The sequence below is a fragment of the Dysidea avara genome, chromosome 7 (genome assembly GCF_963678975.1).
Source record: "Dysidea avara chromosome 7, odDysAvar1.4, whole genome shotgun sequence".
NCBI lineage: Eukaryota > Metazoa > Porifera > Demospongiae > Dictyoceratida > Dysideidae > Dysidea > Dysidea avara.
Genome location: NC_089278.1, coordinates 14,163,273 through 14,191,260, shown reverse-complemented (window position 1 = coordinate 14,191,260; position 27,988 = coordinate 14,163,273). Strand labels below are relative to the sequence as shown.

Here is a 27,988-nt window from a genome sequence, read left to right as displayed (position 1 = left end):
ATAGTTTGATGCAATATACACTGGTATGGAAGCTGTACTGTAGTCTATTAACACTCCGCGGTAGAACCTTGACTGATGGCCATGGTAAAGAAGGATGAAAGGTAAGACAATAGCGCAAGCATTGTATGTTTATCAATATACCAAAGGTTTTTTCTTAAGCGATCTAAAAACGTTTCTGCGAAAGAATTAGGGCTGTAGCTGTAGCCAGTTTTCTGCTACGCTTGACTGAAAGCGTCAGGCAGGCAGGCAGTAGAAAATTACATTGACAAAAATTTTTTTAAAATTCTGTAGCAACTTGACGGAAACATTTCGGGTCGATCTGAAGACACTTTTGGGCTTGGTTTTACCCAACCAATACTGTCATGCCATTGTGAGGAAAAATCGCGGCAGGTTTTTGGGTTATATTATATCATGGATCGCCCCCGCACCTTCGATGTCCCTAATATCGTACTGTATAATACCTCTCTTTTTATATTATGAACTCTTGATCTTATGTATTAGAGAAGCTGTGAATTGGTTAACAACATAATTATGTGTTCAATTACAAAACTGATCAGACTGCTAAATTTGACTTCAATATTGCCATAGAATCCTCAAAATTTTACATCGCTTTGAGAATATGATAATATGCAAAATTCACAAATTCACCTGTACACAATACTATGGCAGTAAGATTTTGTAGTCATTCAACTTGATAATAAAATGAAGTGGCTTGACACAGGGAGTTGACTCGTACCACCAAACAGTGAAAAAAACCTATTACTGAAGATTAAAGCCATTTTGCATGGTTATATTACACACAGAGTTGAGTATTGCAGCACACACACAAATGGCTGTGTCAATAGTAATGACGTCAGATGCGTGTGATGTGTTGAACTATTCTAAACAATGCACTATGAAGGAAGGTGAGTTTCTGTGCTTCTAGAATGGTAAATAGGCGGATCACAGCAAAGTAGAAGAGGCATCTCTGCCTGGAATGACATCTGTTTTACATCACCCATGCCAAACAACAAAAACTTGCGACTGAAGAGGCTTGATATCTTTGGCCACCCAGAATACGAACTCCGGAGAAGTATAAGAACAATGCAGGCCAGTGGGATAGGAATACAGCTTTGAGTGAACGGAACTGAATGTAACTTCAAAATTGAAAAGCCCCTACCTACTGGGAGAGATTGAGACTACGAGTGAGGGGAACTGGAACTATGTATGCTAGAACTTATAAACTTCCAAGAGAATTACAGCTGGTAGGATAAAATTTCAAAGCCAATGGCTCACACGTGGGCACAGCAGAAAAATAACCCTGGAGAAAGGCAGAGTGCAGAACTGAAGGGGATAGAAACACAGCTCAGAGTGAAGGCAGAATAATCCATTGTAACTCCGAATCATACTAGTGACAAGTAGCTACTTGGAGTGATAGAAACTAGGAGCAAGGGGAACTGACTCACTACATATGCAAGAGAATTGCAGCTGGCATGATGAAAGTTCAATGCCAATAGTTTGCACATGGGCACAGCAGATGGATAACAGTGAAAACAACAGGTATTTGCAGGCCAGTCTAGCTTTAATGACCAGAATCACATGATCAGCTGGTAACTTTAACTCAACTTTACTATGTACTCAACTGATCAAGCAATTGATCAATCATATGGATGCACAAACTGAACTCCATATGTTACATTTGTACATGTTTTATTTTTTTACAAATGTAGATGCATGTGTCAATGTAAAAAGAGTATACATAAACTTGAATATCTGCTGCATCGGCTAAATGGATCACAGACATGGACACTGGAGTGTATTGCTTTCATGTTTGGTTAAGTAAAAAAAATACAATTCTTATCACTTGCATGAAGGGCAGGCACATTATTTAATCACTTAGCACGGAGGGAGTAGGTACTGCAGCTAGTTAAGATTAAAGTCATTTTGCACAGTTAAGTATTAGACACAGAGCTGAGTATTGCAGCATTACACACATGGCATAGTGACCAGTGTAATACAAATCACCCAAATCTTAATAAATTTGGAAACAAGGTCCAACAAACAGTACATAGCCCAACTAGCTGTTTCTAGTAACTAACAAGGATTCTTTTTAACAAATGGGCCGAGCTAGACTTCCTAGGGGAGTGGCTCGACACGACGGCCATTTTATCAAAGCAGTTACCAATAGCAACAACGTTTGCTTCACACATTTACAGTTCATTAAAACATCATAAACAACTTAGTAAACACTATTAATCGTTTTTGGAACTGTAAAACACCATCGCGACTTACACAAACGTTATTAGTGATTCGAAAGCGTCACCTTGCTGAACTAGCCAATTTAGCACACACATACGCACACCACGCACACATTCTAATCACAACGACTTACTTTCAATTCGCAGCTACCCAGTGACACAGGATACGAGAACAAATCAACACCTTGAAGCGGTGACAACTGGCGCAAACGCGTCTATGTTGCGCCTAGCTTAGCGCCTAAACTGCTAATGTAAATGAATTTATGTGCGCTTCATATAAAATTATTTCAGTACATTTTGAGTGTTCAATCGTGGCTCATGCCACTATAGTGTATCAATAGATGCCATGGAATGGTCAGAATTAGACTTTATTTCAGAAGCCAGTACAGTGTTGAAGGAAATATCGTTTGGAGTGCAGGAAGCAAGTCTTTCCCAACAACTACCCTGCTCACCCGAAGCAGTATACATTAATTTGGCTTCACTAGAGGGTGACCGCTACTGTATACATCTGGATATGTGTGGATATGAGGTGGGCTTTATTTGGAGTTTAATTGTGTAGTGAAACAACCTCTTTAACTTTTGGTCCCAGCAGGTCTAGCTACATTTTGTGTGCACTTGGCCAGACTGAGCATAGGGGCTTATCGTGTAAATCACCCACACCCATAAACCTTGGTCTGGGACAATTACAATAACAAAGTTGTTCTGAGGGGTTTTAATTTTGAGTTGCAAGTATAGTTGGAACAAGTTGTCAATACACCTACCACCTTTGAATTTGGGTTTTGAAGCCTAAGCTTGAACTGGCTACTATAATTTCCTGTCAGTCAGTCATACCTGTAGTACCGTATAGCCTAAATATAGCAAGGGGGGAAATTTTTGCAGTTTTGGGAGTTATCAGCAAAAATTTTAGCCTTGAAATATTTACCTGAGCTGCCAAGTTTACTCTCATACAAGAATGTGAATTTACATTGAGATGTTCTAAAGTTAATCTGGTAAGAAATGTAGGGCCTGAATTCAGACGACATTTGTAAAGTCTTATGTGATCCCAGCTAACCCTAATCTGTAAATTTAGCAAACAACTATAATGCAGAGACCTCCATATAGTCTAATACATTTTGGGAGTGTTTGCAAATCCGCAAAAAAAAATTTTTTTTTTCAACCCTGAAATATTTAAGCTACACAGTATTGAAGGGGAACTGCGAAATAGCCACCAGTCACGACAGTACTTCTGTGGCTTCTGGGACTGGAAATTGTGCTATGCCCCTGCACTAAAATAATAGATAGATTCACTGTACTATCCAAACTGTATTGTTGCAGATTGTGGCCTATGAGTTTGATTGTGTGGTGGATGAAGTGAAAAAGGAAAAAAGAATATTTGAGACAATTGACTCTCTGCTGCATACTATTAGTCCGATGTACCGACTACAGTTTTGCATGGCAATTGGTGAGAAACTGAAGCACCTTGTTGATAGTGACCAGCAAGATTAATGTACTGTGGTACACAGTGTACATGTTGCCATGTGTAGCAAGTGATATGAACAGTACAGAGACTAATCCAACATTGCATAATTAGTAATTAGTTTATGACTCTTCTTGGCAAGTAATAATGTATGCAGTGAAATGATTGAGGAAATAACTTGTACTGTAAAATGTATTTATTTCTGGGAAAATATATCATACTGAACCAACTTTGGGCCACTAAAGCAGATCACACCTTTGTAGGTAACAAGCTAGGAGACTTGTAATCTGGCAGGTGGCCTTATTACACAGGGACCTGGTCTCAGTCTACCAGCGTAGCTCTATTAGAGAAATTTTGTTTTGCACATGACACAACTTTTGAAAGAAAAGGTAATTCACTCAATATTGTGATTGATGAATTGGACAATGATTCAATGTAATTAACAAATCCAAGGAAGTATTTCCCTGAAATATAAATTACATACAGTATACTTGTGCCTATCTTACAGGATCTCGAGAATTACTATTATATGCTTTACAGTTTAGTTGGTTGTGTTAAGGTAAGATCTTTCATCATCATAGATCTGTGAAGATGACACACACATAGTAACTACTACCACTATATTGGCATTACCTGTATAAACTGTATGTTATGCATGGTATTTATGTTGGTACAAGATTTATGCCTGGCTCCATTGTTGTGTGCTAATTCAATCAAAATATGATCTATGAGCGGTGAAATCTAATATACCTAATCCCTACAAGTTAGTATACAGCTTCACAGCTTTTGTATGTTTGCTAAATTAAGTGAAATTGTCTAATTCAACTAGTATTTCTTAAGACACTTGATATGGAGGAATGCTAGCTAGACAGACAACTACAAGCTTGTATAGTTATAGTTAATCAACTCATTTATACTTCTTACGCGATAGACTAGTTTTTACCATAACTGAAGAGTTGGATACTAGCTTTAGGCAACAACTCAAGTTGTATGTGTATTGTATAGATGACTTACTTTGCTACATATGGATGTTGCTCTTGTAAGATTTCAGAGGAAGGTTTTTCTTTTCCCAGTTTATGTACAATGGTACCTCTCACATAGCCATCATCTTTGAGATCTTGTACGTCACCCTTGGTGTTACCCATCCTGGCCTTGCCAACTGGATTGGGGTCACCAAACCTGTAACACAGATTAGCTAGTTAGAACAGATCCTTTATAACTAACTTGTTTCCATAGTAGGTGTGGAATTGTTCAGGGTCCTTGTCACCATATAGTCTCTCAGTGTAGGGAGCGTGATTGTCTACATATCCACTGAGCTCTTTGTTGCCTACCACTTCACGGCCAAGTTTCTGAGATTCACTTGGTGGTGCACACTGTTCACCCAAGAATGTATTCTGTTTTAGAGTAGTCTTATTGTCTGGCTGTGTTACGTTAACATATTCTGTTGGGTCTTGTCTCTTAATACGTTCCACTACAGATGGATGTAGTTCTGATCTCACTGAATATCCGATTCTCTGCATTGACCTGGGTACAAATTCTGGTTGGTCTCTGTTACCAGCAATGTAGCCATTATCTTGTTGGGATCTGTCACTAATAGCTGGCAGGGGCTCCTTGCCATTCATGTATTTGTGGTGTGTGAAGTTCTGCTGCATTACACTAGAACCAGTAGGTCTCCATGTTAGGGGACCCTGTAGTAAGTGAGTTGCATGCCAAAAACTTGTGTAATACAGTATCTTACAGAAAACTGTCCAGTGTGGGCCTCAGTTGGACGATAGGTGACTGGCTCAACATTATGAGCATGACTGAAGCCACTGTATTCTTTATTACTGGAGTCAGATGGTTGTTGTTTATTAGAACAAAATGGTTTAGGCTTGAATTGAGTAGCCTGTTCAGTAGACATTGACTTAGGCCCCTATGTAAGGATCATAATTCATGCTAACATTATTAAGGTGTCTTCACCTGTCGATGGTTTTCAATCTCAACAGGATTCTTATTGTTCAATGCATGTAATAAAGGGACATGTTTCATTGGGGACCCCATTGACCTGGTATCATAATGTACACCATCAACCTATGGAGCATATACACATGTAATGTGTTCCATTTGTACTGCATACATAAGCTACAAATGGGTAGTTTAGTTAGTTAATCTGGTAATAAAACTTTCCCATAACAAATTCGTAACTTCCTTTATCCATCAGGGATTTGACAAATATAGTTAAAGTTGACACTCTACCTGTTCTGAATTTGGCAGCGTCTTCAAGAGGTCCCTGCCAAATTCTCTACCTGGAGTGTACATGTGTGTCTGTGATGGCAATTGTTCATCTCCTTGTGGACCAGTGTACTTGCGGTAATCTCTGGAAGTAGTAGTCTCTTGGCTATCCTTGAGATACTCCCTACAATGACAACACTAACTGGGTACATGCATTAATTGGGCTGATTATGAAGTGATACATCAACCAAATAGTGATTGATTGGTTGAATCTGTACAAAATCATTACGGATGCAAGGTGGTACATTACACGTGGCTATTAGCAATGGTAATACAAAGGCCACTTACTTCATAGCTGGGTCATCAACATCGTCCATTTTAGGACTGTAGAATACAACTGGACGAAAATTTGACCCATAGCCAGTGCCCTTGTGACGACCTTTCCTTGGAGAGAAATTCTGATAAGGCAGCCCGTACGTGACGGAGTTCGTTGTAGAATAGAAATCCATCGGGTAAGTTTCCGGGCCATTGCTGGCTAGAACGTGTGGACTAGTTAATCCGTATGGAAGACTCGACATCTTAGAGCAGGTATGATTCTAGGAGTGGTTTAAATTCCACTTTACTGCACCGCCATGTTATTCAAGACTTTATCACTATGACAACCACAGTACTCGCATGCGCAACAGTGACTGGAGTAAAAATGTTCCAATAATTTCGCGTCATTTGTTGGTCATAAAATGGCGACGATGAAGGAAAAGAAAGAAAAGGGATATGCACTAGGACGATCCCAGGAGGCTGTTCTAGAGAGAAATAAACAGCTTAAAGAATGGGAGAACAGTGATACCAATCGTGAACAGGATACGATTAAAACTAATCGGCTAAAGCCGCGTGTTAAATTCAGCGATGGTATAATATTTTTAGCGGCCACAGCGGCCGGGGATACGAATGAGGTAGAACACTTAATAGCAGAGGATGGTATAGATGTTAACTACAAGAACCTGGATGGAATGACCGCTCTACATCAAGTAAGCTTATTTTACGATAGGCAATAATTGGGGTGGTGTTTTTAGCGTTCCTGTTGCTTAGTTTTACCTTCTCTGTATAAACTATGTTTGTATAGTGGGTATTCTGCCTTGTTGATGTGCCTATGACCAGTTAAGGTACAGATCTATTAACCTCAGGTACCTGAGGATTATATATGTGATGTGAGCATTACATGCTGAGTCATGGTGTATCAGATCATTGTAGAATCCAATATATCTCTTCTTGTACAGATCAGTCTTGTTTACAGTGCTGGTGGTTTTATCTTACAGATAAAAGTTGTAGAGCTATACATAGGATATGCTTACAAAGTATGCATTGGATAGTTTTTATAGAAACATGCCAAACTAAGATAGGATTGCAAGTTCTGTACACATGCTGTTAGGCAGTGACTGACTCAGTTTATTGTGGTTTGACAAATTAGTCAAATTGTTACGCCTTACTTGCTGCACAGCTATCAACTTTTTGAACAGAGAAATTCTAGACCCAACACTACCTATTAAAATGTAGCATAACTGAATTAGTGATTTGTTAGCATTATCAGCTGTGTTGTACAATGTATAGTCAATTCTGAGTCTGGTTTTCTGCACTCTCTTTGGTGGTCCAGTGTGTTTACAAAGCTTTGGCTGAGCACATCAACTACTGTATTTTTGTAATGGCCTTTTTATTTTGCAGTGTTGTATTGATGATAATCTAGAAATGGCAATGATTTTGGTTAAGAACAATGCTGATATTAATGCTCAAGACAAGGAAGGGTGGACACCGCTTCACGCTGCATCCAGCTGTGGACACTCACACATTGTACAGTAAGTAAATTATAAAGGGGACCTTGGCCTAGTAATGATGTTAGTGTATGTTTATTTTATGCATCTAACCATGTCTCCTTGTGTACATGTCTCCTTGTGTACATGTCTCCTTGTGTACATGTCTCCTTGTGTACATGTCTCATTGTGTACATGTCTCATTGAGTAGGGAGTTACAGTGTCCATAGTTTTGTGAAACTGTACAACTTGTTTGTGTAGTAGAAGATTTCTTGTATTTCATTGTTTCTATCTAATTCACTAATTTAATTATATATACATATCGACCATCGTTTAATATTCACTGAACACAAATGTTGTGTCCTCTCTGATATACAATATACAGTGGTACCTCTTGTAAAATCAATACCATGGCCCCAATTGTACACTTAGATAACATTTAGACCTCTGAAATTAGGATACTCTGCTAATAAGGAAAGTTGTCCTAATGTGTACAGAATAGAAAGATTCTACTGTAATTCAGAGCAATATGAACATCACAATAGATATGTTACTTATCCATAGCATTACAATGTTTAGTCAGTAAAAAAATTCATATGGTCTGAAGTGAGCGATATATTTCCTGCTTACCAGCCAGTTCTAAACCTAAAAACCCTCCTTGTTCATATGTGAGCAGCTTTCCTTTTAAGGTAGAATGATGTACAACTTCAATAAGTTTTAGGTAATAAACTCTTACACAGTAGAGCAACGTTTATTCCTAATCTAGTGCACTTTGTGTCACCTCATGTGTTAGGACTAGAAGTTTGTTGATCAGTGCACATGTTCTCACTTCTTGGTAATGATTAGATTAGTAACTGATGTGCATATAACAGTCACTTCAAAGTAACTTCCAAGCTTTGTGAATTAAGCCTTGACTAGAGTAGTTGTATGTGTGTGTGCGTGCGTGCGTGAGTGTATGTGCAAGTTGCAAGTGCACGTGTGTGTGGTGTAAGGCAACACAACCAAGTGGTTAGAGCACTGGCTTTGTAATTTTAAAAGTTCTAGTTGCTGTTGTTGTTTCCTTGAGTAAAAAATCTTCACATTGTTCCAAGGAATCTGATGCCAACTGTCGCATGTTTCATATAATGGGTAAGGTTCTTGGGAGTACACATCTTTACCTGTGAATTATGATATACACCTGTTGGATACCAGTCCTATCCTTGGTAGGATTTGCCGTAGTACCACATGAGTGGCTTAGTGTTTCACTGGCCATGTATAAGATAAGGCCAAAAAGTTTGCTTTGCCTTTCTATGTGTGTGTGTGTGTGTGTTGCATCATCCTGTTCAATGACACATCTGTAGTACATGTGTCTGTCAAATTATTAAGAAATCCACTAGACATTGATTAGCTGTCTTTATACTCTGTGTACAATACATTCAGAGGTGACTGACCAATTATAAAGTCTGGCTGATAATTTCCTCCTGTTATCACAATTTGTGCTAGTATAGCCTGTCCTCCATCCTTATTCTTCCATCTGATTTTGTGCAGTCCATCCAAAATGTTTCATCATCCATCAAGGGCCTTGCATCAGGTACAGCCACCTGAACAAGTGCTCATGTGATTGGTTTAATTGGTTGTCATCATTTAAATTACGGAATTGCTGCTATTCATTGCACCGCTTGTTTGTTAGTGATAATTACTGCTATTGATACTAACATGAATGAGCTTAATGGTAATGTGATACCAACTGTGGATGGTACATGGAGTTGGGTCAGCACGTTTTAACATGCAGAATAGTTGGAACATGAGCAAAAAAAAGTAAACTTTTAAAAAATAGAGTAGTCTCTAAGTTGATTGTTTGCTTGCTGCAGTGGGTATAAAAACATTCTAGGATAGTAGCTTCTTCAGGATGCTATTAGGAGCGGCCTAAAAGTACTATTATGCTGTATGGTGGAGCTGTTACATGTAGATATACATGATGGCTGTACAGAAACAAATTGGAAAACATGCTAAAAGCCTAAATAGATATAGTTCCTAAATGACGGCTTGCTGCAGGTTCAAGCAGCTTCTTCAAGTGTGTTGGTAGGTGGCAGGACATGACCCTGGAGTGGCTATATACAGTAGGTCTTAAAGTACAGGATAATGTCTGGTCAGCTGTAATACACTCAGAGGTCAGTAATCATCCCCAAGTCCCACAGTGGTTTGACCTCATCATTCTCTACAACTGGCAGTGATTGGTGACCGTGCCAGCTGGAGGGATAGCAAATGCACTACCTAGCAACCATATTGTGGCAATGTAGATATGTGATGGAAGCAAAAAGGTTCCTTCCTTGACATAGCAATATCAGTGCATCACAGACAACACATTATCTTAACCTGATATAACCTTGTAGAACTAACTTTCTATAGCTGGGAAGAGGGCAGGCTAGTTAGTACAAGGCACTACTGCCTACAGACATGTCAAGTTCTCCTAATAAGGTGATCAGTATTTGTAAGGATTCTTTAGCTGATCAGATTTTTTGTCTTGGTCTATTTGTGATGGATGATGCATGACGATGTTGGTCTATGAATAACTTAACAGTGTCAATAAATATGCCTATTAGTTGATCAACCATGAACAGCGTTAGTTCCATTGTTTATTTTACTGTCTTCTTCATAACAAGTGGAACTAAAGACTGCTTACTCATAGAGCCTGTCTGTATGTTGGCTTTATGAAGTACATATCGTTCCTTTTGTATTAGTGTACTTGTACTTTGACCCCTAAATCAGCATGTCTGATAATACTGTATGTATACCAAAGAGAGTATCCTACTCCCGTATACCCATGTAGAAGGTCGTATCATGAAGTTACACAGGTGTATGATGTAGCAACAAAGGTGATGTAGTTTGTGACGTAGAAGCGTGCTGTGCCACATTCATGATGCTCAGGATAGCTGTATTTACAAATGGCCTGGCAAGAAATGCCCATACAGTTGTCTAAACTGATCATCGGGACATGTGGTTCCATTTGTATTAGTCAACTTAGACCCAGAACACCAAGGACGTCCTGAGGTACTATATGAAAGTACCTTGATTATCAAGATGTCCTTATTAGTGGTTTTAGAGTCTAAATGTATGTAAACAAATCGGACCATATAAAAGTACCAGTGTTTAAGGTGTCCTTTTGAAGGGAGCATTCCACTGTAACACATGCAAATTTGTCACAATAGTGAGAGTGTGGGCATCACAGGAATGGCCTGTTATCTGTATGTATGTGATACCTTAGTGGCTATGCCCTAATAAGGAATATTGTAGCCAGTTCAGGTTGATTGCCTGATTGGCATGCAAGTGGGCTAAAGGAATTGTCTATTATAATGCATCACTGTTGATGTAAGGCTTAATTATGCATGCTGTTCATTATGTTGATGACATGTTGTTGTCTATGCAGGTACTTATTGAACAGTGGAGCTTATCCGGTCCCTGTGAACTCTGATGGTGATACTCCTCGTGATACTGCTGAAGATGATGAAGTATTAGAACTACTACAAGGGGCCATTGAATCTCAAGGTATGATGATGTGGTTGTTGTTGGTAATCCATCCTTCCATTTTAATGTTAAATAACCAGTCTACGAGGTTCACTTGGGTTTTGAGTTTGAAAACTACCTTGGCCCAGTAGTAATATGAAAACAGCAATGAAGTCATTTAAGTAATACTTAAATAAGTGTCTGGGTGTTCTGAAGTGTCCTGACCACAGTATCAGGTCCCAGTGTACTCCCTATACATTGAAAGCTGTGTAGCTGTATATTTATTGCTTCTTGTGTCCTGAAGGTATTGACGTTGATAATCAGAAACAGCGAGAGGAACATGTATTGTTAAATGATGCCATTAAAGCTAAGAACAATCCTAGCTATAAACCAATTGTCTCTCCTGGAGGTGAGTATAGGGTAGTTACACTGTACTATCCTGTACACACATGCACACGCACACACACACACACACACACACACACACGCACACACACACACACAAACACACACACACGCACTACTGAAAGTACACCTACTACACATGCTACATGTACATACACACGGTGTTGTACAGTAGTATAATTTTTGGTGGCTGTAGTTTGTTTGAATTGTTTGAACCACTATGTCATATATCAGTAATGTGCAAACTGGATAGTGAACTTTACAAACTATTCCCCAACCAACCTTATGTCTTCCAGTGTAATATGTACGTATTTTGTGTGCAGTAGTAATATTGTGAGACCCTGTAAGTTTTTCACAATGAAAGGGTGTGCTTGTGATTACTGTATATCTGGAAATCTTCTCATGAAATGAATTTTGTGAGCTGGACAAAATATTGTGAAAGCTAGTTAAGTTGTTCTTGTTAAAGGGTTAGTGACAAATCAATGCTTGTTTGCAATCTGCAAAACTTTACTCACTAGAATGCTTTCTGGAATTTGCGTTTTACTCCACCCAGCACATTTTTTAAAATAGAATCTAAAATGTTTTCATGTACATTAAATATCTTCCATTTCAGTCTGTGCTAAGCTGCCACTGAGAGATAATCCTGGGCAGGCACCTACTTTGACTACGGATTGTTTGTGTATGGTCACTAGTGTGCTGGTGGGATTTAAGTTGCAGTAGAGGCTGTGGACCTGTAATGTGCCCTGTATGTTTTGCAAATGCTAACCAGTCATTTGTTTTCTCTGTGATTGTTATACATTATGTATAATATTTAAAATTTTACACCATGTACAAAATTTGTTGTGAATAAGGGAATGTTTTAAAGCAAACTTTTCTAATAACAAAAAAAAAGCTTGCTGGTAATAGGGACAAAAGGACTTTGTTCTTTAAAAAAAAAACCTTCACTAAAATTCTGGCTCCTAATTGTTTGATATAGAGAGGTGTCTGTGTATTTCAAACTTTGCTGTCATATGATGTTTAATGTGTATTGTGACTGTGTGTTATTGTATAGGAGCAACTCTACTTCACATTGCTGCTGCTAAGGGTTATGACCAAGTGATAAGGTGTGTAGTGTTAGTACATATCTATGTGTGTACGTATGAGTGTGTATTGTAGCATAGCCAAGTGGCTAGAGCACACCGGTGCTCTAGCCTGGTAATTGAATGGTGCCAGGTTCGATGGCCAGTTGTGCCTAGTTGCTGTTGTTGTTTCCTTGAACAAGGAACTTGACTCATACTGTTCTAGTAAACCCATCTGTTTGAATTAGGACCTGATTACCTGTGTTTGTAGTATGCGTGCGCACATGTACGTACACTGTATGTGTGTTGGTTTGTATGAATGTGCTGTGTAGTACGTATGTGGATAGACTGTATTTAAACGCACACACACACACACACACTAATAACAGCAGCAGTTACTTCACCAGTGTCATCTCCTTCCCACAGCGTATTGTTAACAACGGAAGGTATTGACACTGACGCGGTGGATGATGATGGGTGGACTCCACTTCATGCTGCCGTCTACTGGGGTAACATGGATGCTGCTGAACTCCTAGTAGAGAAGGGAGCTAATGTTAATGCTTCCACTTTAAATGTAAGTGCTAACTCGTTGTGTGTCTAGTGGTTTGTAGTAGTGTAACAATGTTATCCTGAGTAGTGTAGCAATGTTATCCTGAGTAGTGTACTAATTCAATTTACTTTTTGCCAATTGACCTTATTCCAAATGCATTTTTTCTAACTGGAAGACTCTTATATTTTTGAGTGTTGTTTTCTATTGTGATTGAAATTGTATGGTGGCCATCAACAACGAGATCAAGCTAAAGGACAAAAATACTATTTGTAGTTTCTACCTGGACAAGGGAGCATGCAACTAACAAGGCAGGCAAAATTCAAACATGGCATCTTGTGATAGTAACACGTATCATAAGTTACATCATTCTTATGTGCAACAGGGATATACTGAATGGGCCACTATTCCATCATCTTGTGTGAAAGCTGGTGAAGGAAGCAAAACTGCTTTGATAGGAAGGCTGTCAAGTCAAAGGAAAATCTTGGAATACTCAATCGGATTAATTTCATGTCACTAACAAATGTACATTTAGAAAGGCTGTCCTGCTATTCCTGTGCTACCATTCTTCCATCATGCCATTCCATAGCTTTGCTTCATCGTGTCAGTAACATGACATACTGTACGTGACCATGTGCTTCCATATCATGTCCTTTATGGAATTTTAAAAGTTACTTTTTGTAGTACACAGCAGCCATGTTTGAATTTTGCTGTTTACAGAGTTACATGCTCCCTTGTCGATAAGATTTAATGTATCCGTGTCTTTACTAAACCGGTCAAAAATACCATTAGCAAATATATCTGGTATCCTTGTCACTGATTTTTAAAACACCTGTGGAACTTGTGCTCGGAAATGCTAGTATCTTCCCATCTGTATTCTGTTTCACTGTTTGTAGCATCATTTCTCATATAATGCAAGTTATCGTGTATTATATATAACTCAACAGGGAGAGACTGTCGATGATATTGTAGACCCTGAGCTAGCTGAGAGGCTGGATGAACTGAAGACCTTATCGGCATCATTTCAAAAGGTAACCATTATGTTTTGTACAGTTGGGAAGGGATTGAATGTGGTCAGTTGAATGGTACTGAAGGCATTATGTGAATTATACCAAAGCTTTTACAGTACAACCTTTCTTAAAGGACCCTCTGTATAATGCACACCGTACATTTACAGTAACTTCTCTTATAAAAAGCAGTTAATACAAGCTTGCCTCTGAAAAAAAGACAACCTCCTTGTAATCAATAAAAACAGCTGGTTCCAAACTGTTCATTATATAGACGTTCCACTGTATAAGTTACTGAGTTGCATAATACCGTATAGTCGGGTTATTTATTAAGTGCATATTATTTGTTAAGCGCATACAAATTTCTTTTGATTTGATAAGCGCACGTGGGCGATTGTGAGGCTCAACATGTGACAAAGCTATACACGGTAAAAAAGCTGGAATTACTGGAAAATGAATGTCTCCTCGAGCGCTTACGTCTCCCTTGAGGTCGCCCTTCACTATGTATACAGTGTATCAGCCTTCTGGATTGCAATATTCTTGTTTATCATGAAGGGTTTCACCCAAAAATAGATTCTATACTGGCATAGTGACCAGCACGAACTACTAACTACTCTATTACAACATAGTGATTCTGTGGTAAACACACCATAATTATTTATTGGGTGTGTGCACCTAACAGATACTGTAGTATGATTTTTACAAAAGTTTTTTTATGAAAATTATAAGCACATACGCTTAGCAACCAGACTCTACGGTACTTTTAATCTCAGTCACTGTCTGTGTCGTGAAAGAAATGTTTTATTATTGTCTGCATTCGTGCACAGAAGGTACAAAGTCATTTTTGCATAATGACAGAACTGACTACAATTACACTAATTCTGTAATGTCCAATCTTAACCAGCTGATTGACCAAGCATCTAGGTTTAAAGGGTGGTGGTTGTATCACTCGCTTTCAAGAGTTCTAAGAGGCCAATAAATTTTTTATTGGACCACAAAGATCGTGGAAAATTTTTACCACTAGTTGCAAGTGAACATCACGATAGTGCCACTGTAGAATTCCACTGTCTGCACTTGTATGTACCATGGACTGTGTGTAGGAACTCAACAATGATGATGTTACAAAAATAAGTTAACAAGTGTTAGGAATTTGTTAAACATTTTGTAGTGGGGATCATTACAATAAAATGCAATGGAGGTGGTCACCTGATTTAATCCCTACAGAATGTACTTTGTCCATGCCAGTTTGTTGCTTGTAACTACCAGTTGTGTGACATGTTGTCTTTTTGTTTAGGACCAGAAATTCATCGGCCATCACATCAGGACACCTTCATTTGAAAACATGCTCTTTGATAGCCCCAAGCATAATTCACCTGGTCTAAAGAGAAGGTACAAGCCTGTATACCTGTTAACCCTTAACCCCGCAGAGAACTTTTCGGAAATGCGTGTTTACACAATATGGGCACACATGGCGACACTAGATGGGGTAACTTAATTCTTACAGTCTACAAATACACATAGATTAAAAGTGTGTTTACTGGGCTACTCGGAGAAGGTTAATTATGAAGCAGTGAAAGTGACGAGTCGCTTCTCCGTGTTTCTAAAGTCTTGCCATGTGTTTAATTTCAATTGTGGGTTTACTCACGTGAGTCATATATGGCCTGATACAAAATTTCACGACGAATTGAATGGAGGTTGTTGCAAAGTGATAGGATCAACTACCATCGAGTTATCGACCATTTTATAAAGGTAAGTAAAGGGTTTGCATGTTTCCTTACTGAAAAGTTATTTTCACGGCTAGTTTTGGCCTCACCATTTAGCGTTAGGGTAAAACCCTAGGTATCATTTAATCCTTGTTACATCACAAGTAGAATGACATAAATTGCATAGCCATAGGATGGACGCTTCGAAAGTTACAGCGCTTTGTGCGAAGCATGCATATTTATTAAGTTTAATTATGCGAGTTTAAGGGTTAACATGGTGTTGATGTGTCTTTCTGTGTTGTCCAGTTTCAAGTTCTGAGCACTTGATGATATTGAAATAAGATACAAATACTTTGGTTAAAATTACATTGCATGCATTGTATGTGATTAATCCAAACATTTCTGACAACATTTTTAACACTGCATTATTTTATCTGCCCAGTGTCATACCAATTTGCTTCCCATACCAAGTTGCTGGTTAATTTGCCACACAACTTGTCTGTCTTATGGTTGGTTAAATTTAACGTTGGAAAAGATTGTGCACAAACTGCTTGTTGATATGAAGATGTAAAGCAACTGAGATTTATGTTCGTTCATATCATGATGTCTGTAGTTAAATGACTTTTTAGCAAACTTGGAATAGATTCAGTGCAAAAAAGACCTAGAACAAAATTTAGGTTTTAACAGTTGTGGCTTGTTTAACAGAAAGATGAGGTTCCACTGTAGTATGGCTAAAACCATGGTTTTCCCTGTCATAGCCCACTTAGTGACTAATGTCTGTAGTGATCCATGATGTTTTCTATTTTTGTTTAGATTATCAAAGGACAGAGGGGATTATCCTAAATTGCTTGACATGTTACGAGAGAAGAAGGAGCTACAACAAAGCATGCGAGACATGCAAGTACAAGAAGAGCAAACCACTTCACCTCCACTAGAGGCCAGTGTTGCTAAGGAGCAGTCGCCAGCCTTAACAACAACTACAGCCACACAACCACAGAAGGAACAGCAGGTGGACTCACACCAACCGCCACAACACCATGAGCATTCATCATCTTCAGAAGAAAGTGAACTGCATCAACAACTACAAATAGCTCAGTCGTTACCATTGGAAACTGTACACAGCCTAGAGGACAAAAAAATGGAGAGGGACAAGCGTCCATCGAGTGTCTCTGAGAGACGGAAAATATTTGAATCTAGCAGTAGTGGAAGCCTGGATAAGAAGATGGCCATTCAGAGAAGAGAAAAGACACCTGGACACTCCCATTCTGTGGATAAAGATAAAAACTCTAATAATTCTGTGCACCAACATTCGACTCCTTTGTCGCACAAGATTAGTGATTCTAACGTACCAAAGAGATTCAACTTTGTATCCAAACCTATAATGACAGTAGACGACTCGCGCATAACGACGGACAGTGAACTAAAATCGATTGTTACTAAGAGAACCAGCTCTGCCGGACATGCTAAGAATGTGGGCAATTTACAACACCGACCGCTATCTTTCTGTAGTACCTCTGAGTATCAGGATTTTCAGCTTACCAAAACATCTCCAATTCTTCATCAGGATCGGCCGAGTTTGATGGCTGCAGCTGCATCAGCATCAAGCAAAAAACAACAACAGCAGGATTCAGTGTCTGTTGATTCTCATGACAGTGTGTTGCCTCATTCAAACCCTGCCACAGTAAACCACAATGATCGTTTTCTTCAAGACACACCTGTAATCACTACGACGGCATCACCAACAGCTGCTAGTGGTGGTGGAAATGACCCATTCTCTGCATCGTTCACTTCATCTGGTTCTGAGCCAATTGACTCATCAATGTTATCAACGGAACGCAGCATGTCATTCAGCCGAATGTACAGTAGCGGTGGTGAAGAGGCAGAAGCAAAGAGGAGAGTGACAGCTAAAAAGAAGAGGGAAGCACGCCGTGTGACGCAGCCAGTAGATGATGAGTTGTGGAAGCAAATTTCCCGAGAAGATGCAGAGGAAGAAAAACATGAGGACAAACTGCAAGCTGAAGCAGAGAAGTTGGCAGATGAGCTCAAGTTGGTAGATGAGCTTAAGCAATCAGAGAAAGAGAAAGTATATATATTGTACTGTGTGTGTAGTATGTGTGTTTGAGCATAGGTGTGCGTGCGTACGTGTGTACGTGCGTGCGTGTAATGAGCATGTACGTATGTATATATACTAGAATTCTTGGTATTGCTGCTATCAATATACTCTAGTAAGAACAGTCGAGCACTCTAATAGAACAGTCATGCATGCAACACTAAAAAGATAAATGGATGAATGGTATTCCTACAAGTGTATATTCCATTTAAAATATATTTCCCGTGGATGAGAATTCTTGTAGCTGATATACTCAAGACTTCAAACTCACAAAATAAAGACCTGGGTATATGTCATAATGCCAAAGTTACAAGTTATACGATATTGTAATGCATAGGCTTCAGTTAACTAGTATAAGGAAAAATAGGTAATTTTCTACATTTGTAGAAGCAAAAGCAATGAATGAAACAATGATCATAAGCGTCAGTCATATATTAAATAGCTTGTCAGTAATATAGCCATGGAGGGATTAAATATCCACTACTATAGCTGCAGGCATAAGTGATCTCCCTTGTTTCATTGCTTCCATTCCTACTCAAATGTAAAATTATCCTTACACTTTTTGCAATAACGTAATTCATTACGGGATACTGCAACAGAGGAAATCAGGACACCAGACATTATAAAAATAATTGCACTATAGAACATGCTCCCTGACGATCAGTTACTGAAAATTGACGTGGTTATTTTGCTTTTTCAGCTATTTCCCACCCATTATACAGCGTTGCAAGCACAGAACAGTGCTAGAAGTGCCTCTGCAATCAATCCAGTCACCATGGAAATTATGGACAATTCTCGTGATAGCCAGCACGTTTGTGAATCAGCACCTCCATGGTAGTGGTGGACTAAGGTAAGACCATAATACATACATTGTAGCTGTTGCAGTAGGCAAAAAAGCATGAGGCAACATCGAACAGTGAAGAAATCAGCTTGTAGCTTTAACCATAGTCGAGTTGAAGGGCATCAATTTGCCAGCCAAGCTGTTGTGGAAGAAACATAAGGCTAGTTTTTGAGTAAGAAAACACTTCATGATCCCTTTATACTGTACTGTACGATACATGTTTATAAAATGTTTACCAGTAACTTTGAAATGATGTTTTGTCATGTTTATAAGCTATTTCGTATACTATCACAGCACTAAATACTGGAGCAGTCATTCATTACCCATTTTAACATTTGCTTTTGACCATATGGGAAGTCTTTACTAACAACCTACAATGTAATCTTCTATCCTGATTCATTTTTGACTAATTTTTTCTGTATCACTGAGATGGTGTGCTGTTTTATGTTTACTCCTGTATGTTAATGTTGTAGAGTTCAGATGACAGTACAGCAGCAGTCACTACAGAAGTAGCCACTGGCAATGTTATTGGGCCTACCCACAAACCAGTGCAGAGTCGATTCAAGCCAGCAGCTCGACCAGCACCTCGAATAAAGGCTGATAGTCTACCAGTGCAAGTATGTCTGTATTTGTGTGTTGTCTCTGTGAGAAGGAAACTTTACTTCCGTTCGTCACGAGTCTACTAAGCTGTTTATTGTGGCAGCCAAACGTTTTTTTTACTTTGCGTGTATACAACCTGTATGTGAGTTTGTGTGTAATGCGTTTTCCCTTCCAAACAGCAAACTCTCTGGTTAAGACCAGATGGTACTACAAAGACAGAAGCTGACAGTGATGTCACCCAACCAGTTACCTCTACTGCAGAACCTGTTGTGACCACCAGTACCACCACATCAAACACTTCACTCAACTTGTCTGCTTTACTTCCTGCCTCAAACAGTACTTCACCGTTTAGCTCTCCCAAACCTGTTCCGCGGCAAGATTCCACCATTTCTTCTACAAGTGGTAAGGCTAGAATGGATGAGTAGATGTGTTGTGAGGTACAAATGAATTGCTAGAATGTTCAAATTACTAAAAAAAAATCCTATCTTATCTCTCCATAGCCTCAATATGTATTGTGTGTATACTTGTGTAGTGTGTGGTGGTAGTGTGGGTCACTGTGCTATTGTGCATTTTTGTGTCTTTCCAGAGGCCACAACACCAGGTACTCCAGGTGAGTTCTCACGGGCCAGACTACAGTCAGATGTGCGCAGAAGGCCAAAAAATACCCGCAGAAGCACTGGAATAACATATGAAGTAAGGATGTGTACTTCTGCATTGTGTCATGCGTACAATTAGCATCATCGTATTTATTTGTGGATGGAATGCATATAAGTTATCTGCCAAACTGTCAAGACTCACTTTGCTACAAAAAAAAAGTTTCTTTTTTCGGAGACTATAAATTTGTAAAGCTAGGACCAAAATCTTTGTTATGGAGGTTTTAAGTTAAGGTATTATTCATGTTGGGTTTACCTAGGAGGATTCAGGGAAGGCGGAAGAAGGGAAGCCAGCAATCAATGATGAGTCGAACAAATTAATGTCATCAACTGGTGGTGGTGGAAGAAAACTTCCGTTAACACCTGACCAGCAGCACAACGATAACTCACGAGTGGTACCACCTCCTCCTCCACCACCAGAAGACACTGACAACAAAGTGGCTGAACTGCAGAGAGTAAGTGCTTGTGAGATTACAGTGAAACTTGTGTAGGTTAAAGACAGCACACCTGTATATAACCAGACAAAGGATCTTTGTGCATTTGCCTTGATTTTAAAAACATGAAATCACTTTTTATCAATATGTGGGATCTTTACACTACAGTGTATAGCACTAGTGGGGACAAAATACAAAAATCCTTTTCCCATGATGCTTAAATATTGAACATCAACACTGCCACCACTGTTGTGAGATTATTTTGTACAGATTTAGTGGAACCCCTCATGAAGCACACAATGAAATCAGCGTACCTGTATATAAGTGGACACTTTCATAGTCCTATTTGTATTAGCATACACAGTGTTGTGGTATATGGTGGTATGTGTTAGTAGTGTTACACGTTACCTTGTACAGTTGCTAGATGATGTGAATATGAGAAAAGATAAAATTTATGACGATTACTACCATGCAGCAATGAGGATTGATGAATTGAAAAAGGTCAGCAGAGTTGACCCACTATCACCTATACACATCATTACTGGGGGAAATTCTTATATGTGGTATACACTACTCATATACTACATGCACTTTGGACAGTATACTAGTCCAACCCAGTGGCGGCCCGGGCATCAGAAAATGGTTGGGTCACGCAGCCACTCAAAATATCGTGTTTAGCACATACAGTTGTAAATCTTCCCCCACCCCCATTACCATTAATTCTACGCAATTTTCTAACAGCTTCTGCCTCTAGTTCTGCCTGCCATGCATCAACACTTGCACCCTCTCTAAAAAGGGGTGCACCGCGCTTTGAAACAAATTAGCGCTGCGCGTTCAGTTAAAATCAGAAAATGGTGCCATGTGTTCTCCGCGTGACGTGTGAGTGTACACAGTTGGCTGTTAGTTGGATATTGTTTGATTATTGTTTGATGGTGCGAGGTCCGTGATAATGCTCTAAACAGAGTCCTCTAATAGTGCCCGAATTTATTTAGATGCAACGTGACACAAGGGGAAACCGACGAGGTGTGGAGTCAGTGTTGTACGATTTAGGAGTGGAGTGTGATATGTGATGTGAGCTATTATTAAAACAATTGTATTAGTCACAGTGGTGGGAGATCACCAGGATTTTTGCCAGTTTTGCCACCATTTTTTGTAGACCTAAGTTCACTGAAGCAGAGCCAGTCAGTGGATGAATTGTCATGTTTAGTGAGTCACATCCTCAATGGAGGACTGGAGGAGGACTTATCACACAAGATCTCTATGTGTGTTGTGGCTCTGCACGTGATTACTACATATACATCCTACAATCGATTAGGTAGCAATCATGCAGTAGCGATTAGCTAGATAGGCTGTATAAATGCTTATGTTCATGCACCATACAGATAGAGTTAGCAGCTATACACAATAGCTATCCATGTTTTGCACTAAAAACAAATTTCTATGAGTGTACGTATGAACATCCCACAGGTTGCTCACTTAGTTGCTTGCAAGGTTAGTGGTTTGCCTGGGCATCACAATTGGTCTAGATACGCCCCTGGTCCAACCTCAAGTGCTAATACTGTAAGGTGTTGTAGTGATGTCGCAAATTTTCCATTCTTCAAATTGTGTACTGCTAGCATAGAATTTAATGGCATATAAGGGATGAAAAGGCTTGTTGAGTTGTGTGTAGTGTAAGCAATAGTCACAATAGCTCCCTTCAGGATATTGTGGTGTTTATTAGTGTTTTTTGTGTTCACAGCATAACACAGAATTAACACGGAGATCAGAAGACACGTCTCGCGCCTATGAACAAGAAAGAAAGGTTTGTTTTTGTGGAACTGTTTCTCTTTGTAGTATGTCTGTATGCATTACAGTATGTTTATAAATGGCACAACTAGACTGTTCTCTTTTTATGTTGGAGCAATTTCTCATTGTTGGTTCTGAGTACATGTTGTGCGTCTTACCTGTAACTCCAGAAACATTTCAGTTAACTTGTTTGTTTTTTTGTTGGTGTGCATTATTAAGAGTATCAGTGATTGTTCTATTAGAGTAATCTCTGGTAAAACAATTGTATAGTACAGAAGACCAAAAGAGTTGTAGACACATATTCAGCTGCCAAAGTGCTAGGGAATACCTTCTTATTAGAAACCACACTGCCAGCTAAGCACATCCTAACAAAGTTGTATGGTAGTTTGCAATTTCTGTATGTTTGTAATTCTTGATAGTGCACACCAATTTTCATTATTAAACTTGTGTTTAAATCTGTTAGGTAGTCTTTATGTAACTAATAATGGATGACTGTATCTTTCACAGGAAAAGGAAAAATTACAGATAAGATTAAAAGAGTTAGAAGACATGTTGAAGGTGCGTCATCCCTTCCTTATTCCTGCTACTGTCATAGCAATTGTCATGGCAATGATTGCTATTTTCTGGATTTTTTTTACTGCAAACTTTTAGCAACAATGTCATCAGCTTTGTAGGCTAGGACTATTTTATCATTTGTATATATGCTGACTGACTGACTACGGCTTTTTATATTTACTGTGTGTGTGTGTGCTGTTTTTGCAAATGGCTGTGCTCATGCAGTTACACAAGTGTGCAAATCGTGTGTGTGTATAGCTTGAGTGGATGGAAGAGAGAGGGAGAACATTTTAAGTAACTGCATGTATTAGCATCTCTCTGCCTGTTATATTGCTGAAATTCTCTGAGTTGTTGTAGGATGTTTAGAAAGCAAAGTATTTGCGTGTGTGAGTGGGCGTGTACATGTAAATCTACCTGAATAGTTTACTGTTTTCACAGACTTTAAATCTGGCTATTGTATTAGAGTATTTAACAATTCCATTATCTCTAGCTAAACACATTGCCAATCTGTAGCATCCATATTTTTAGTTAGTTAAGCAGATTATCATGCAAGTACCGTATTTCCTCATATAAAAGCCACATTCTATTAAATGCATGTCTCGGTTATAAGCCAGGAGGTTTCCAGCACCTTTGGAAAATATATGCCCAGGTTCAAAAGTGACCTGGACTATTGCTTGAATTTTAATGTTAATGGCTTCCCTTGTTGTTGCTCTCTTCATACTTGAGTTTAGAGCCTTCTAAGGGATGAAAATACAAGTAATCATGTGAGTAGTCCGGGCAAGCCCGTGTACATACAGATATGTATGATACAACTATTTTTCAATCATTTTAAGCCTTTGAATACACTTGTTTATATAGTCAACACTGTATCACTGTTTTCTATGCTTACCATTACAGTATTCCCATTCTACCACCACCCGAATTTGATTAAACGCTAGGCATCGGACCAATCTATAATAAATGCCCAGTCTCAAATAAAGCCCTATTTATTTGCAGGCTGGGTCATAAATTCTGGGAAGGAAGTAAAAGGCTCGGCTTTTATATGAGGAAATACGGTATACACAAACAGTACAGGTAGCGCTAGTCTACAAGTTTGTATAATTACATAATACTCTTGTGTACTACTACCATATGGTAGGAAACACTTTGGCAGTATAAAACTTGGGCAAAAAAATTGCTGTGCTTCGTCACATGTCACTACACATTGCTTATAGATGTAAATACACTTTGGCAGAAAAAATGTGTGGTGGTTAATCAAAGGACAATTAGCCAAATTTGCCATTGTTTTACACCGCCAAAGTTTTCTATTATATGGTAGTAGCTTTTTATATAAGATTACCAGTGATTTGATTGCTGTTTGCCTTCCAGTGTTATAACGATATATCATCCGAAAACCAGAGACTGAAAGATGAGAACGGAGCGCTGATTAGAGTTATAGGCAAACTGTCACGCACCCCATTACAACAACAACAACACTGAGAGAATTTTTTTTGCTTTATTCTAATTATATTATATTATTAATGTAATATAAATCTATGTTGCATCAGAGTTGACAAAAGTACACTGCAATTTAATATTATATAACTTGTTATACTATTACTACTTCTACTTCAGTGTCAAGAGCATCATTTTTGTAAAACATAGCTAATGTTAGAATGTTGTACATGTACAGTGATGACAATTTAAAAATGTTTTTCATCATCTACCAGGCCAAACGAAGCAACACACAGCCACCATTTTACACTACAATAACAAATTCACCAGTGAGATTTGCATTTTTGGGGTTCAACAAGTTTGCGCCCTCTGTGCCTTGTCTTTCCTTATATCTTCAAATTCACAGAATGGCAATTCCTTGATTATGCTTTTAAAGCATGAGTATTTTAAACATGGAGCATCTGTCTGGTATACCTTTCTGTCGAAGTTTACATTTGTACAATGTCTGTCTAATATTAATTTTGTGGTGGGTTGTATTTTCTAAACACACTGCATGTAGTATAGATGTGATCACAAACAAAAGTGCTGTGCTACTTGGTTTCCTGAGACCACATGAGTGATTAGAAGCCAATACAGATTACAGATGCACTCAGCCTAGCCATACTGTCTACACTTAACCTGCAGTAAAACCTGTGAAATAGTGTATAGGTGGGTTACTGAACTGCTTTATATGTCCATGTTAAAATGATGTAACTGACAGTAAGGTGAAACTGTAGAGTTGAAGTGTCATGTCACAAAGTTATGACTACAGGTAACTGCCCTGTTACATGCAGGTTTCTGATTCATTGCCAGATCAAAGTATCGATGGTCTGTACACTGTAACATGATCAGATTGCATTGTAAACCATTTAGTTGGGGTATTGTCTGCAGACGATTGGAACTGAATTGTATGTTCACAACTTCACATGTGCCAATATCAAGGGGTAGGTAACAAGCCAAAATCATTTACGAAATTTCAAAGATGACTGCCCATATTTCATCTTTCAAGACAAATTTCAGTTCAAATATCTCCGTAAAATTTCAGTAATTTTAAAATTAGTAAATCAGTAAAAGTTATACTCTGTAAAATTCCGTAAATTTTCATCACATCTTTTCGATTGTCAAATTTCATCTTTCAAACTGCACAAATTTCAGGCAATATTTCATCTTTCAGAAATAATTTCAGAAGTGATCTATGAAATTTCAGGTTATTACCTACCCCTCGGCCGATATATTTCATATACCATGAAGTTTAAAGCTTCTTTATAAAATAAATGATGTGTGCAATGAAGTATTTATTAACTGACACTGACCTCTGGCCTCAACAAACTAGGGAACTATCCAGGTACTGCTAATGCTTGCACTTAGCTATAGATATGCTGTGTAAGCCAGGTTCATTACTGTTGCAATTGTGTGATTTTGATAAACTTTCATTACATGTCCTAGTTAGGCTGGAATTGCAAAATATACAATTACTTGTGATCCTGACCACTTGGCTGACTCCTGTAAGTGTTCAAGTGTACATCAGATGGCAGGCTGCTCAGGTCCAGTCATGGATTTTTTTTCTCCTTTCTACAACCTACATCATTTAGGGACCAAGTGCTGTAATGCCTTAAAAACTTTGCAACTATGTAATGTTACTACATACGGCAGGTACTATATAGCTACCTTACTATTTGCATTGCTAAAAGCTATGTAATAGTTACACCATGATCATGAGTGATTGTATATACCATGTACTCCTGATAACATGAGAATCTGTAAGATGATCAATATGAAGCCCGATAGGTAGTGAAAATGGCTTTGCTCTGGAAACCCAGCTTGCATCACTATAATTCCAATCTCAATTCAAATTGTGTCTGATGTCAGCTACTCTAGTGGTGTATCTAGGGGGTGAGCCTACATGGGCCCAAAGAGCTAGCTCTAGTGCTCTACCAAAGGTGTTCATATGCAAGCCTAGCTTATAACAAAGCTGTGAGAAGACTTCTTAGAATTGTTACATCAGACCCCCTGGAATGGGCTGCCCTTGTCAACTGGCATGCCATAATCTGTGCCCTACCAAACCAGAATGTCTAGATATGTCACTGAGTAGCATTGATTCTCTACATACGACTAAAGGCAGATTTGACCACATGATTATAATCATTACAGGAGCACACAGATTATGGGTGAACACCTTGAGCTGGATCATAATTATGCAGCAAATACTTTTAATGGGCACTGTTGTTCCATTATCAGAAGCCAAAGGTATTGAGTGCAGAAGAGGAGGTTGAATATCACACTCATTCACAGCTGTAGTTCAAGGGGTGTGGTTCAATATTAGCTGGTGGCACGTGCACCTCAACCACTTGCAAGAGGCGTGACCCAGGCTAATTAAATCATAGTAAAGGATCGATCTATGATTAAATGTATAGCCATTTAAGGTGAATCTCGAATCCAGCAGCGGTCTATCTTCGTGGCAAGGTGGTAGTTTACGATGAGCACTTGCGAAGTTGGATTGCAACGATTCGCAGGTCTGCTTGTAATTAACTGGTGTTTATATGTGTTGATAACTTCAATTGTGAGCCACGGTGTGAATGCCACCTCTCTACGGAGTTCGAGTGTGATAGATGATGATAGTGTTGAGATAATATCACTGAATGAGTCTCAGTATTGTTTTGTGAATCAGAATACAATCAGAGTTAGTGATAATTTCACCAGTGAGTTACAGGACATTGTTAATAAAACTGAACATGTTATAACAAGTACTACAATTAACAGTACAGTGATTTTCATTGCTCCATCAAATGGTACTAGATGTAGCGAAGAAGGAAATGATACTGTTTCTCTTACAGCATTTATAATTCTGATAATAATATACTCTGTCACTATACTGGTAGCAATTGGTAATATTATTCTACACTTGATGATTAAGGACTTGCAGACGTTGTCAGGTGTGTTAGTCATGATAATGTGTAGTTTAGTGGTATTGCTCACAGTTTTTCTGATCGGTGCTCTTATTGATAATTTTGTTACTGGTGAAAATGAGAAGCCATGGATTTGTGTTACACTTGTTAGCATTACATTCTACCTAATACTTGCCTATCAAGCAGCCAAAATTGTAATCTTGTTTCACTTTGCACATCTGATGTACAAAACATATAAAATGACAGAGAACGACCCAGTGAACAAAGTACGTCTGATGGTGAAGTACGTCATTTTTATGTTGGTGTTAACCACATCATGTTTCTTGTTAGCCATACTCACTGACTTTGCTATTAGTGGGGATATTTATTCTAAAGAAGGTTCATTTTGTTTCAGTAGTGATAACAATGTTGAAACTGCTTTATTTCCCATCATAATATTTGGAGAGTTTGCTGTACTTGTAGTATTAGAGGTTGTACTACTTTCCACTGGACTTAGTTTATATTTTTTGGTTAATAAAAGTTGTTGTAAACTGTCAACAACCAAAGTGCGAGTTGTCACTGCTCTAGCAGCTACAGTTGGGATAAATATTACTCTTGTTGTCGTACTCTACATGGCTGAAGTGTCCTATGAAGTATTTAATTTCTCAGCTACAAATGGCACTCTAGTGGAACAAATAATTCTGTTCTTCATATTTTTTTCATCAAGAAAAGTTCGTACTGAG

At 38.6% G+C, this 27,988-nt stretch overlaps 3 protein-coding genes across 3 annotated transcripts; 2 read left to right on the top strand and 1 right to left on the bottom strand.

Annotated features, from left to right (window-relative positions):
- Window positions 1-847: 847 nt before the first annotated feature.
- Window positions 848-3,722, top strand: LOC136260199 (GSK3-beta interaction protein-like). The gene is made up of 3 exons (XM_066053835.1): window positions 848-905; window positions 2,579-2,766; window positions 3,552-3,722. Exons 1-3 carry the CDS (start codon window positions 848-850, stop codon window positions 3,720-3,722), a joined length of 417 nt encoding a protein of 138 aa, XP_065909907.1.
- Window positions 3,723-4,097: 375 nt separating this feature from the next.
- Window positions 4,098-6,585, bottom strand: LOC136260461 (stabilizer of axonemal microtubules 4-like). Its single transcript, XM_066054193.1, has 7 exons — window positions 6,253-6,585; window positions 5,929-6,088; window positions 5,653-5,763; window positions 5,432-5,605; window positions 4,918-5,381; window positions 4,708-4,872; window positions 4,098-4,276 (listed from the first exon to the last, which is right to left on the bottom strand). Exons 1-7 carry the CDS (start codon window positions 6,480-6,482, stop codon window positions 4,228-4,230), a joined length of 1,353 nt encoding a protein of 450 aa, XP_065910265.1. The 5' UTR covers window positions 6,483-6,585; the 3' UTR covers window positions 4,098-4,227.
- A 7-nt stretch (window positions 6,586-6,592) lies between these two features.
- LOC136260460 (protein phosphatase 1 regulatory subunit 12B-like) lies at window positions 6,593-24,590 on the top strand. The gene is made up of 17 exons (XM_066054192.1): window positions 6,593-6,929; window positions 7,621-7,751; window positions 11,113-11,231; window positions 11,494-11,598; window positions 12,646-12,697; window positions 13,079-13,226; window positions 14,147-14,230; window positions 15,501-15,595; window positions 16,723-17,992; window positions 19,334-19,477; window positions 19,640-19,862; window positions 20,047-20,153; window positions 20,374-20,568; window positions 20,965-21,048; window positions 22,286-22,348; window positions 22,840-22,890; window positions 24,256-24,590. Exons 1-17 carry the CDS (start codon window positions 6,642-6,644, stop codon window positions 24,364-24,366), a joined length of 3,270 nt encoding a protein of 1,089 aa, XP_065910264.1. The 5' UTR covers window positions 6,593-6,641; the 3' UTR covers window positions 24,367-24,590.
- The last annotated feature ends 3,398 nt before the right edge of the window (window positions 24,591-27,988 follow it).